Source organism: Chiloscyllium punctatum, chromosome 40 (genome assembly GCF_047496795.1).
Source record: "Chiloscyllium punctatum isolate Juve2018m chromosome 40, sChiPun1.3, whole genome shotgun sequence".
NCBI classification, from domain to species: domain Eukaryota; kingdom Metazoa; phylum Chordata; class Chondrichthyes; order Orectolobiformes; family Hemiscylliidae; genus Chiloscyllium; species Chiloscyllium punctatum.
In genome coordinates, this window is record NC_092778.1 from 68,062,207 (window position 1) to 68,075,827 (window position 13,621).

Here is a 13,621-nt window from a genome sequence, read left to right on the forward strand (position 1 = left end):
CGTGGGAGCTGTGGTTTATGAAGGAAGTGGACTCTCTGATCAAGAGGAAGAAGGCGGCTTATGTTAGGAGGAGATGCGATGGCTCAGTTAGGGCGCTTGAGGATTACAACGTAGCCAGGAAAGACCTAAAGCGAGAGCTCAGAAGAGCCAGGAGGAGACATGAGAAGGTGTTAGCAGATAGGATCAGGGTAAACCCTAAGGCTTTTTATAGATACTTAAGGAATAAAAGAATGACGAGAGTAAGATTAGGGCCAATCAAGGATAGTAGTGGGAAGTTGTGTGTGGAGTCAGAGGAGATAGGGGAAGCACTAAATGAATATTTTTCAACAGTATTCACTCTAGAAAATGACAATGTTGTCAAGGAGAATACAGAGACACAGGCTATTAGACTCGGTGGGATTGAAGTTCACAAGGAAGAGGTTTAGAAATGCTGCAGAGTGTGAAAATAGATAAGACCCCTGGGCCGGATGGGATTTATCCTGGGATCCTCTGGGAAGCCAGGGAGGAGATTGCCGAGCCTTTGGCATTGACCTTTAAATCATCATTGTCTACAGGAATAGTGCTAGAAGACTGGAGGATAGCAAATGTGGTTTCACTGTTCAACAAGGGGAGTAGAGACAACCCTGGTAATTATAGACCAGTGAGCCTTACTTCAGTTGTTGGTAAAGTGTTGGAAAAGGTCATAAGAGATAGGTTTTATAATCATCTAGAAAAGAATAATTTGATGAGGGATAGTGAGCATGGTTTTGTGAAGGGTAGGTCGTGCCTCACAAACCTTATTGAGTTCTTTGAGAAGGTGACCAAACAGGTAGATGAGAGTAAACCGGTTGATGTGGTGTATATGGATTTCAGCAAGGCGCTCAATAAGGTTCCCCACAGTAGGCTATTGCACAAAATGCGGAGGCATGGGATTGTGGGAGATATAGCAGTTTGGATCAGTAATTGGCTTGCTGAATGAAGACAGAGGGTGGTGGTTGATGGGAAATGTTCATCCTGGAGTCCAGTCACTAGTGGTGTACCGCAAGGGTCGGTGTTGGGTCCACTGCTGTTCATCATGTTTATAATAGACCTGGATGAGGGCGTAGAAGGGTGGGTTAGTAAATTTGCACATGACACTAAGGTCGGTGGAGTTGTGGATAGTGACGAAGGATGTTGTAAGTTACAGAGAGACATAGATAAGTTGCAGAGCTGGGTTGAGAGGTGGCAAATGGAGTTTAATGCAGACAAGTGTGAGGTGATTCACTTTGGTCAGAGTAACCGGAATGCAAAGTACTGGGCTAATGGTAAGACTCTTGGTAGTGCAGATGAGCAGAGAGATCTCAGTGTCCATGTACACAGATCCTTGAAAGTTGCCACCCAGGTTGACAGGGTTGTTAAGAAGGCATACAGTGTTTTAGTTTCTATTGATAGAGGGATCGAGTTCTGGAACCATGAGGTTATGCTGCAGCTGTACAAAACTCCAGTGTGGCCACACTTGGAGTATTGTGTACAGTTCGGGTCACTGCATTATAAGAAGGATGTGGAAGCTTTGGAAAGGGTGCAAAGGAGATTTACTAAGATGTTGCCTGGTATGGAGGGAAGGTCTTACGAGAAAAGGCTGAGGGACTTGAGGCTGTTTTCGTTGGAGAGAAGAAGGTTGAGAGGTGACTTAATAGAGATATAAAAGATAATCAGAGGGTTAGATAGGGTGGATAGGGAGAGCCTTTTTCCAAGTATGGTAACGGTGAGCACAAGGGGGCATAGCTTTAAATTGAGGGGTGATAGATATAGGACAGATGTCAGAGGTAGTTTCTTTACTCAGAGAGTAGTAAGGGTATGGAATGCTTTGCCTGCAACGGTAGTAGATTCACCAACTTTAAGTACATTTAAGTCATCATTGGACAGACATATGGACGCACATGGAACAGTGTAGATTAGATGGGCTTCAGATTAGTATGACAGGTCGGCACAACATCGAGGGCCGAAGGGCCTGTACTGCGCTGTAATGTTCTATGTTCTATGTTCATTTACAACTCAGACTAGAATATTCACTGCAATCATGCAAAATTTAAATTCATTCATTTAACATAATTTGTTACTTCACTTTAGTGAGGCAATGATTAACTGACCTGAAATTATAGCCTGAAGTTTAAAAATAGCGCGACAGTACAGGCCTAATCTCCTGTCGAACTGCAATGTGGAATGTATGAGTGATCGAGTGCAGATGTGCTCTGACAGAAACAGCAGAGGAAATAAATGTCCTCTGGAAACTGTTTAATGAGCTAATTCACCACAGAAGAATACAAATCCAATGCTACTTCGTGCAAGTTTTCAACTTATTTAACATTTTAATACCTTACCTTTTCAAGATCATGGTGTGTGCAAGACATGCTGGGGCAAAAACAGCTCTAAAATAGAGAGAATTCGAATTATCTACAAAATATTATGCAATAAACATTAAAACAGTATATAGAAACACTCAAAATGTATTGTTCCTTGCTAAGGCATCTTAGACAATGTCAAATGAAATGACCATGTGTGTTCTACACCATTTGAGTGATATCAGACAAACTGTTGCTGTTGCAATCTGCAAAAAAAGCTAACTCATATTTTAAGTTTTTTCTCATGATGCAACTACCCAAGACTTTTCAAGTCCAAGTGACAGCAGATGAATTTTGAAAAAGAGATTGCAAATTTTTCTAATGAGTACTTTGTGGTTATGTCAGTTGTGTCGAAGTCTCCAGCAGTCTGTGATGGTAGATTCTGGGCTGGTGATTCACAGTAGCATTTACCCTTCATTATTGAGCAAACTGTTCCTCAGAATATTAAACTGAAAAAATCGATGTAGTCTCACAGTGAAAATGGTCCTAACAACTGTTGAGATACTTAATGTTCAACAGCAGTGTCCTCTCCAGTTCACTAAGTGCTATTCCTCCTCCAAACAATACCAGGCAGCTAAGGTAAAGACAGATTATTGCATTCGGGAACTGAACACCATGCTCCAGGTACAATGAGAGATCGACCCCCTATTACCCGTTGGTGCAGGCTAAGCCAAACTTCGACCTCATAATGAAAGGCCAACACTGTGGATGCTGGAAATCTATAAAATGTTTGTTCCTATCTCCTACTCTTCCAGAACTCCAACATTTTCTAAACACTTCTTTCTCAAAGAAAGTTTGAGGTAACTTTTTTTGCAGGAAGTAATTCTGGGGGTAGGTGGTCATTCAAAAAGACTTATCCCAAAACGTCAGCTATACTCAAACCTGCTGTTGTTTCTTTACAGTCTGTTTGCAATTATATGATCACAGCCAACATCTGGTGCTCTGGGAATGTTTCAGCATGTTCTGTCAATCCCTGATGAGGCTGAGGAGTTGACACCCCTTTGGCCTGTGCACACAATAGAAGGGATTCTCTTCATTGCATCCATTGATACAGCACAACTGAAACCTGTAACATCTCTCACATCCCCATCTCCCCCAATCTCTTTCTGAAGATGCCAGGGAGCACAGAGACTCCCTTTTACATTGAACAAGCTTCAGGAGCTTGGAGCCAGTTCATAAATCGCTGTTGTTCAGTTTTGCAAAATCTGACAACAGCATTAAGTCAAATATCCCATGATCAGACGAAAGGTCTTGCAGCTCATTGGAATCAATTTGTTGTTTCTCAAGACAGAAGCCCCTTCTCAGCTGCTAACTTCTTTGCCCAGAACTACGTGAGTGTCACTGACAGGAGACACAGTCCTGCTGACCAGGCAGGGACTCACTGGATACAAGAAGAAGTGATCCAGCTCACTCCCCCTAAACCCATCTACTTCAGGAGCCACTGTTCACCCTCTGATGCTGGAGCTAGGTTCAGGTGGCCAAGGGAAGTGCAAGTTATTGGCTAGACAGGAATCAGTTATAATAAAAGTGAATCACTGAGTTGTTACAACACTGGAGGAGGCCATTCGGCCCCTGTACCAGTTCTATCCACTAGTGCCAGACTCCTCCCTTTTCCTCATATCATGCACACCATTTCTATACAAATAAGGGTGGTATGTGTATGGAATGAGCTGCCAGAGGATGTGGTGGAGGCTGGCACAATTGCAACATTTAAGAGGCATTCGGATGGGTATATGAATAGAAAGGGTTTAGAGGGATATAGGCCGGGTGCTGGTAGGTGGGACTAGATTGGGCTGGGATATCTGGTCAGCATGGATGGTTTGGACTGAAGGGTCTGTTTCCATGCTGTACATCTCTATGACTCTAAACCCTCATGAATGCCTCAGTGAAGGTACACTATTCCATTCTCATGTATTCAGACAGGCCTAGAGTTCACTAAGGTTCTGTGGTGGATACAATGTTGAAGAAATAGTCCCTTCCAGAAAACAATGGGATGATGGAGCAAACTGGGGATCCAATGAGAGCCCATTGTTGGTTGGAGGCTTTCACATGCTCCTCAGAAATATGTCCAAGTCCATTTCCAAATGAAGGTCCTGCTCATGTTCTACCTTCTGCGTCTCCACCTCAACCTCCCCAGGAATTTCCATCAACAATGTCTTTGGAAGTTATTGATATCACAGAAAGTGGCAAACGTGTGGGATATCCTCAGCGTTTATCAATAAGGACAGTTCCAGATCCTCAAAACCCTCAATGTTTGTCACAGTCACAATATCACCGTGGTGACCTTCAGCTGGACACGTTGTCCTTGGTAACGGAGTGTGAGCGTTGCTAGGAGTGGCCAGATTTCTTCAGGATAAAGGCGTCACGGCAAAACCGAACAAATCTGGATTTGCCTGGTGGGATGCTTGGCAAACGTGAATATTATAGGGAAGCTGATCACTGGATTGTTAACCCAGACACCCAAATAATATTCTGGGGACCTGGGTTCAAATCATTGCCAAGGTGGAATTTGAATTCAATTTTTAAAAATCTGGAATTAAGAATCTAATGGTAACCATAAATCGATTGTCGAAAATAAACCCATCTGGTTCACTAATGTCTTTTAGGGAAGGAATCTCCATCCTTACCTAGTCTGGCCTACATGTACTCCTGACCCACAGCAATGTGGTTGACTCTTAACTGCCCTCTGGGTAATTAAGGATGGGCAATAAATACAGCCTAGCCAGTGACACCTTCATCCCACGAATAAATCAAAAATATTCTGGGAGTGGCTGTACTTACTCTGACCTTCTCCATTGGGCCCGTCTAATGTCCAGAACAGCTCCCTCCCTGGTCAGACTAGATATGTACAATTCCAGAAAGTTCTCCTGTATATATTGAAGGAATTTGTCCCCTTCTGTGCTCATACTCTATGGGAAGGGTTGACTGTCAAACCCTAAAATATGTCACCTGTCCCCTTTATGACACCCTGAGCAAGCCAGTAGGGTGATGAACATGAACAGTTATTATGCTGCAGGCGTATTGTTGTGAGAAATTGGATGAACTCTCGGGTTCTATGAGTTATCTGATGGGTTGGTTACTGGGATGGTCCACCTGACCTCCTCATTGTCTCCTGAGCTCGGTGCTGGGAGAACATTCACAGCGACAGAAAGAACTGACCCAGAAGCTGGAACAATTCTTCAACAGCACCTTCAGTGCAGTGTACCCTTCTCACACAGGGCAGTGTGGTGGCTCAGTGGTTACCTGAGCCCAGGGTCCTGGGTCCTGGCTTCAATTCTACCCTCAAGCAACTATCTGTGTGGAGTTTGCATGTTCTCTCTGGGTCTGTGTGGGTTTCTTCCAGGTGCTCTGGTTTCCTCCTACAGCCCAAAGATGTGCACATTAGGGTGAATTGGGAGAAAGGGAGGACTGCAGATATTGGAGATCAGAGCTGAAAATGTGTTGCTGGAAAAGCGCAGCAGGTCAGGCAGCATCTAAGGAGCAGGAGAATCGACGTTTCGGGCATGAGCCTGAAGAAGGGCTGATACCTGAAACGTCAATTCTCCTGCTCCTTGGATGCTGCCTGACCTGCTGCGCTTTTCCAGCAACACATTTTCAGATTAGGGTGAATTGGCCATGCTAAGTTGCCCATAGTTTATTGGGAAGTGTGGATTAGCCATAGGAAATGTGGTGTTATGGGAACTGAGATCCGAGTGGGATATTCTTCAGATGGTGGGTGCGGACTCGATGGGCCAAATGGCCTTTTTCCACCCTGTCGCGATTCTATCTACATGATCCATCAATTCATGTGAGGGTCAGATGTTATCTTGTTGCCTCTCTCCTCCACCTCACATATCTCCTCCTTTTTACACCCTGGAGTACCCTGTAACAATAACTCGAAACCATTTCCTGGAGTTTGAGACAGGCAGAGCAATACCTTGGGCTATGATGAGACATTTAGAATGGGAGTCACTTGTCTGCACCACTTAGATATCGGACTTCCCCATTCTCATTGATTAGCATGATCTCCCATCCAAGCACAAATACTTCAAATTGTATCATTACTCACGTTACATCCCGTAATGAGTTTCTCAGGTCTCTGCCCAGATTCTGGATATAATTCCATTGGCTTTCTGTGAGAGAGTGACTTCCCAGTTGAATATTCTCCATTTTCAACTGCTCTTCATCAAACAGCCACTGGACCACAAACACGGGGGCTGCAACAGAAGCAGATATTAGCTAGATCAGCGACTCCAGCCTCCGAGAGCTTCGGAAATCTGCAAGGTTTCAAATTTCATTTACATTTTAGGAACGGATACATCCTGTAGCCAAAGAAACATTGCCACTCTCCTCCTCGTCGATAATGTTGTCTGCATCGCTCCGGAACAACACTATTCCACATTCTGCACAGAAAGATCCCATTAAATCACTGTAAAACTTCAGAACAACTGTTGATATTCATTACCACATTTTGAACCATTTTAAAAACTCAAACTCACCATTCATCAACACAATAATAACGACAACTAACATTTCATCTTCATTTTTCACTTTGCTGTTGCAATTTTGAGAGCAATAGCAATTTGGAGGGAGGTGTGGGAGATTGGAACTGTGGGAAATTCAATCATTGGCTTGGAATGCGTCAATCCAGATTTATCCACGTTTGGAGCAGGCATGATGGGCTGAATGGTCTAGTCCTCCTATTTCTGGAACAGTGAGGACCTTCAGCCCCCACAGCCACAGCTTCATTTCAACAGAAAGCTCAGGGGAATGATTGTCTCCCAGGGGGTGGGTCAATACTGTAGGATCCTCACACATTTACAGTGATGTCAAACCCAGCAACACAAAAACAGTTCCAAATTAATAACAGGGATAATTGTCCAACCAAGGCCAAATAGGAATCCCAATCTGGTTTCCCTGCATGAATTTACCAGAGATTGTATTGGACAGGAGGGGATGCTGATTGGATTGGGACTGATGGGATTGGGACTGATGGGATTGGGGCTGATGGGATTGGGTCTGATGGGATTAGGACTGATGGGACTGGGGCTGATGGGATAAGGGCTGATGGGATTGGGGCTGATGGGACTGGGGCTGATGGGACTGGGGCTGATGGTATTGGGACTGATGGGATTGGGACTGATGGGATTGGGACTGATGGGATTGGGACTGTTGGGATGGGGCTGATGGGATGGGGCTGAAGGGATGGGGCTGAGGGATTGGGGCTGATGGGATGGGCTGATGGGATGGGGATGATGGGATTGGGTGTGATGAGAATGGGGCAGATGGGATTGGGACAGATGGGATTGGGGCTGATGGGATTGGGGCTGATCGGGTGGGGCTGATGGGGTGGGGCTGATGGGATGGGGATGATGGGATTGGGTGTGATGGGATTGGGGCTGAGGGTTTGGGGCTGATGGGATGGGCTGATGGGATGGGGATGATGGGATTGGGTGTGATGAGATTGGGGCAGATGGGATTGGGGCTGATGGGATTGAGGCTGAGGGATTGGGGCTGATGGGATGGGCTGATGGGATGGGGATGATGGGATTGGGTGTGATGAGATTGGGGCAGATGGGATTGGGACAGATGGGATTGGGGCTGATGGGATTGGGACTGTTGGGATGGGGCTGATGGGATGGGGCTGAAGGGATGGGGCTGATGGGATGGGGCTGATGGGATTGGGGCTGATGGGACTGGGACTGATGGGATGGGGCTGATAGGATGCGGCTGATGGGATTGGGGCTGAGGGATTGGGGCTGATGGGATGGGCTGATGGGATGGGGATGATGGGATTGGGTGTGATGAGATTGGGGCAGATGGGATTGGGACAGATGGGATTGGGGCTGATGGGATTGGGGCTGATGGGGTGGGGCTGATGGGGTGGGCTGATGGGATTGCTTCTGATGGGATTGGGGCTGATGGGATTGGGACTGATAGGATAGGGGCTGATGGGATTGGGGCTGATGGGATAAGGCCTGATGGGATTGGGGCTGATGGGACTGGGGCTGATGGGATAAGGGCCGATGGGATTGGGACTGTTGGGATTGGGCTGATGGGATTGGGGCTCATGGAATGGGGACTGATGGGATAGGGGCTGATGGGATTGGGACTGATGGGATAGGGGCTGATGGGATAAGGGCTGATGGGATTGGGACTGATGGGATTGGGACTGATGGGATTGTGGCTGATGGGATTTGGGCTGATGGGATTGGGACTGTTGGGATGGGGCTGATGGGATGGGGCTGAAGGGATGGGGCTGATGGGATAGGGCTGATGGGATTGGGTCTGATGGGACTGGGACTGATGGGATCGGGCTGATAGGATGGGGCTGATGGGATTGGGTCTGATGTGATTGAGACTGATGGGATGGGCTGATGGGATGGGGATGATGGGATTGGGGCTGATGGGGTGGGGTTGATGGGGTGGGGCTGATGGGATTGCTTCTGATGGGATTGGGGCTGATAGAATTGGGGCTGATGGGTTGGGACTGATGGATTGGGGCTGATGGGATTGGGACTGATGGGATTGGGGCTGATGGGATTGGGGCTGATGGGAAAGGGGCTGATGGGATTGGGGCTGATGGGATTGGGACTGATGGGATTGGGACTGATGGGATTGCGGCTGATGGGATGAGGGCTGATGGGATTGGGGCTGATGGGATTGGGGCTGATGGGAATTGGACTGATGGGAATTGGACTGATGGGGTTGGGACTGATGGGATAGGGGCTGATGGGATAGGGGCTGTTGGCTTCGGGACTGATGGGATTGGGGACTGATGGGATTGGAGCTGATGGGATTGGGGCTGATAGAATTGGGGCTGATGGGTTGGGACTGATGGGATTGGGGCTGATGGGACTGGGACTGATGGGATTGGGGCTGATGGGTTGGGACTGATGGGATTGGGACTGATGAGATTGGGACTGATGGGATTGCGGCTGATGGGATTGGGGCTGCTGGGGTAGGAGCTGATGGTATTGGGGCTGATGGGATTGGGGACTGATGGGATTGGGGCTGATGGGTTTGGGTCTGCTGGGATTGGGGCTGATGGGATTGGGGCTGATAAATTGGGATTGATGGGATTGGGGACTGATGGGATTGGGACTGAAGGGATGGGGACTGACAGGATTGGGGACTGATGGGTTTGGGGCTGATAGGATTGGGACTGATGGGATTGGGACTGATGGGATTGGGACTGATGTGATTGGGGCTGATGGGATTGGGACTGATGGGATTGGGACTGATGGGATTGGGATGATGGGATTGGGGCTGATGGGATTGGGGCTGATGGGATGGGGACTGATGGGATAGGGGCTGATGGGATAGGGGCTGATGGGATAGGGGCTGATGGGTTAGTGGCTGATGGGATTGGGACTGATGGGTTTGGGGCTGATGGGATGGGGACTGATGGGATAGGGGCTGATGGGATTGGGACTGATGGGATGGGGACTGATGGGATAGGGGCTGATGGGATAGGGGATGATGGCTTAGTGGCTGATGGGTTAGTGGCTGATGGGATTGGGCTGATAGGATTGGGACTGATGGGATGGGGAGTTATGGGATAGGGGCTGATGGGATAGGGGCTGTTGGCTTCGGGACTGATGGGATTGGGGACTGATAGAATTGGGGCTGATGGGATTGGGGCTGATGGGACTGGAACTGATGGGATTGGGGCTGATGGGTTGGGACTGATGGGATTGGGACTGATGAGATTGGGACTGATGGGATTGCGGCTGATGGGATTGGGGCTGCTGGGGTAGGAGCTGATGGTATTGGGGCTGATGGGAATTGTACTGATGGGAATTGGACTGATGGGGTTCGGACTGATGGGATTGGGGACTGATGGGATGGGGACTGATGGGATTGGGACTGATGGGATGGGGACTGAAGGGATAGCAGCTGTTGGGATTGGGACCGATGGGATTGGGGACTGATGGGATTGGGGCTGATGGGATAGGGGCTGCTGGGATTGGGACTGATGGGATTGGGGACTGATGGGATTGGGGCTGATGGGTTTGGGTCTGCTGGGATTGGGGCTGATGGGATTGGGGCTGATAAATTGGGATTGATGGGATTGGGGACTGATGGGATTGGGACTGAAGGGATGGGGACTGACAGGATTGGGGACTGATGGGTTTGGGGCTGATAGGATTGGGACTGATGGGATTGGGACTGATGGGATTGGGACTGATGTGATTGGGGCTGATGGGATTGGGACTGATGGGATTGGGACTGATGGGATTGGGATGATGGGATTGGGGCTGATGGGATGGGGACTGATGGGATAGGGGCTGATGGGATAGGGGATGATGGCTTAGAGGCTGATGGGTTAGTGGCTGATGGGATTGGGCTGATAGGATTGGGACTGATGGGATGGGGAGTTATGGGATAGGGGCTGATGGGATTGGGGCTGTTGGATTTGGGGCTGCTGGGATTGGGACTGATGGGATGGAGCTGATGGGATAGGGGCTGATGGGATAGGGGCTGATGGGTTAGTGGCTGATGGGATTGGGACTGATGGGTTTGGGGCTGATGGGATGGGGACTGATGGGATAGGGGCTGATGGGATTGGGACTGATGGGATGGGGACTGATGGGATAGGGGCTGATGGGATAGGGGATGATGGCTTAGTGGCTGATGGGTTAGTGGCTGATGGGATTGGGCTGATAGGATTGGGACTGATGGGATGGGGAGTTATGGGATAGGGGCTGATGGGATTGGGGCTGTTGGATTTGGGGCTGCTGGGATTGGGACTGATGGGATGGAGCTGATGGGATTGGGACTGATGGGATTGGGACTGATGGGATTGGGACTGATGGGACTGGGGCTGATGGGACAGTGGCTGATGGGATTGGGGCTGATGGGACAGGGGATGATGGGATTGGGACTGATGGGTTTGGGGCTGATGGGATGGGGACTGATGGGATAGGGGCTGATGGGATTGGGACTGATGGGATTGGGACTGATGGTATAGGGGCTGATGGGATAGTGGCTGATGGGATTGGGACTGATGGGATAGTGGCTGATGGGATTGGGACTGATGGGATTGGGACTGATGGGATTGGGACTGATGGGATGGGAACTGATGAGATGGGGACTGATGGGATGGGGACTGATGGGATGGGGCTGATGGGATTGGAGCTGATGGGATTGGAGCTGATGGGATAGGGGCTGATGGGATTGGGGCTGATGGGATTGGGGCTGATGGGATGGAGACTGGTGGGATAGGGGCTGCTGGGATTGGGACTGATGGGATTGGGGACTGATGGGATTGGGGCTGATGGGTTTGGGTCTGCTGGGATTGGGGCTGATGGGATTGGGGCTGATAAATTGGGACTGAAGGGATTGGGGACTGATGGGATGGGGACTGATAGGATGGGGACTGATAGGATGGGGACTGATGGGATTGGGGACTGATGGGATTGGGGCTGATGGGTTTGGGTCTGCTGGGATTGGGGCTGATAAATTGGGACTGATGGGATTGGGGCTGATGGGATTGGGACTGATGTGATTGGGACTGATGGGATGGGGCTGATGGGATAGGGGCTGATGGGATAGGGGCTGATGGGATAGGGGCTGATGGGTTAGTGGCTGATGGGATTGGGACTGATGGAATTGGGACTGATGGGTTGGGCTGATGGGTTTGGGACTGATGGGATAGGGGCTGATGGGATAGGGGCTGATGGGATAGGGGCTGATGGGTTAGTGGCTGATGGGTTAGTGGCTGATGGGATTGGGACTGATGGAATTGGGACTGATGGGTTGGGCTGATGGGTTTGGGACTGATGGGATAGGGGCTGATGGGATAGGGGCTGATGTGATAGGGGCTGATGGGTTAGTGGCTGATGGGTTAGTGGCTGATGGGATTGGGACTGATGGGATTGGGACTGATGGGATAGGGGCTGATAGGATTGGGACTGATGGGATTGGGACTGATGGGATAGGGGCTGATGGGATAGGGGCTGATGGGATAGTGGCTGATGGGATTGGGACTGATGGGATTGGGACTGATGGGATAAGGGCTGATGGGATAGTGGCTGATGGGTTAGTGGCTGATGGGATTGGGACTGATGGGTTTGGGGCTGATGGGATTGGGACTGATGGGATAGGGGCTGATGGGATTGGGACTGATGGGATTGGGACTGATGGGATAGGGGCTGATGGGATAGTGGCTGATGGGATTGGGACTGATGGGATAGTGGCTGATGGGATTGGGACTGATGGGATTGGGACTGATGGGATAGGGGCTGATGGGATAGGGGCTGATGGGTTAGTGGCTGATGGGATTGGGACTGATGGGTTTGGGGCTGATGGGATTGGGACTGATGGGATTGGGACTGATGGGATAGGGGCTGATGGGATAGTGGCTGATGGGATTGGGACTGATGGGTTTGGGGCTGATGGGATGGGGACTGATGGGATTGGGACTGATGGGATTGGGGCTGATGGGATGGGGACTGATGGGATAGGGGCTGATGGGAAAGGGGTGATGGGTTAGTGGCTGATGGGATTGGGACTGATGGAATTGGGACTGATGGGTTGGGCTGATGGGTTTGGGACTGATGGGATAGGGGCTGATGGGATAGGGGCTGATGGGATAGGGGCTGATGGGTTAGTGGCTGATGGGATTGGGACTGATGGGTTTGGGGCTGATGGGATTGGGACTGATGGGATAGGGGCTGATGGGATTGGGACTGATGGGATTGGGACTGATGGGATAGGGGCTGATGGGATAGTGGCTGATGGGATTGGGACTGATGGGTTTGGGGCTGATGGGATGGGGACTGATGGGATTGGGACTGATGGGATTGGGGCTGATGGGATGGGGACTGATGGGATAGGGGCTGATGGGAAAGTGGTGATGGGATTGGGACTGATGGGATTGTGGCTGATGGGATTGGGACTGGTGGGATAGGGGCTGACGGGATTGGGACTGATGGGATTGGGACTGATGGGATTGGGCTGATAGGATTGGTACTGATGGGATAGGGGCTGATGGGATTGGGCTGATAGGATTGGTACTGATGAGATAGGGGCTGTAGGGATTGGGACTGATGGGATTGGGACTGCTCTGCGATTGGGGCTGTTGGGATTGGGACTGATGGGATTGGGTCTGATGGGATTGGGGCTGTTGGGAAAGGGGTGATGGGATTGGGACTGATGGGATTGGGGCTGATGGGATTGGGGCTGATGGGATTGGGGCTGTTGGGATTGGGACTGATGGGATTGGGGCTGATGGGATAGGGGCTGGTGGGATAGGGGCTGATGGGATTGGGGCTGAT

General features: G+C 49.7%; 1 protein-coding gene across 2 annotated transcripts in view; it reads right to left on the reverse strand.

The window, feature by feature from the left end:
* Positions 1 to 13,621, reverse strand: part of LOC140464728 (carboxylesterase notum2-like) — a 61,299-nt gene that overhangs the window by 10,900 nt on the left and 36,778 nt on the right. For both annotated transcript variants that reach the window (XM_072560195.1, XM_072560194.1), the window contains exons 9-11: positions 6,642 to 6,742; positions 6,409 to 6,556; positions 2,340 to 2,387 (exon numbers count right to left, since the gene is read on the reverse strand). In XM_072560195.1, coding sequence (XP_072416296.1) covers positions 2,340 to 2,387; positions 6,409 to 6,556; positions 6,642 to 6,742 — 297 coding nt within the window. The remainder of the gene's footprint in view (positions 1 to 2,339; positions 2,388 to 6,408; positions 6,557 to 6,641; positions 6,743 to 13,621) is intronic.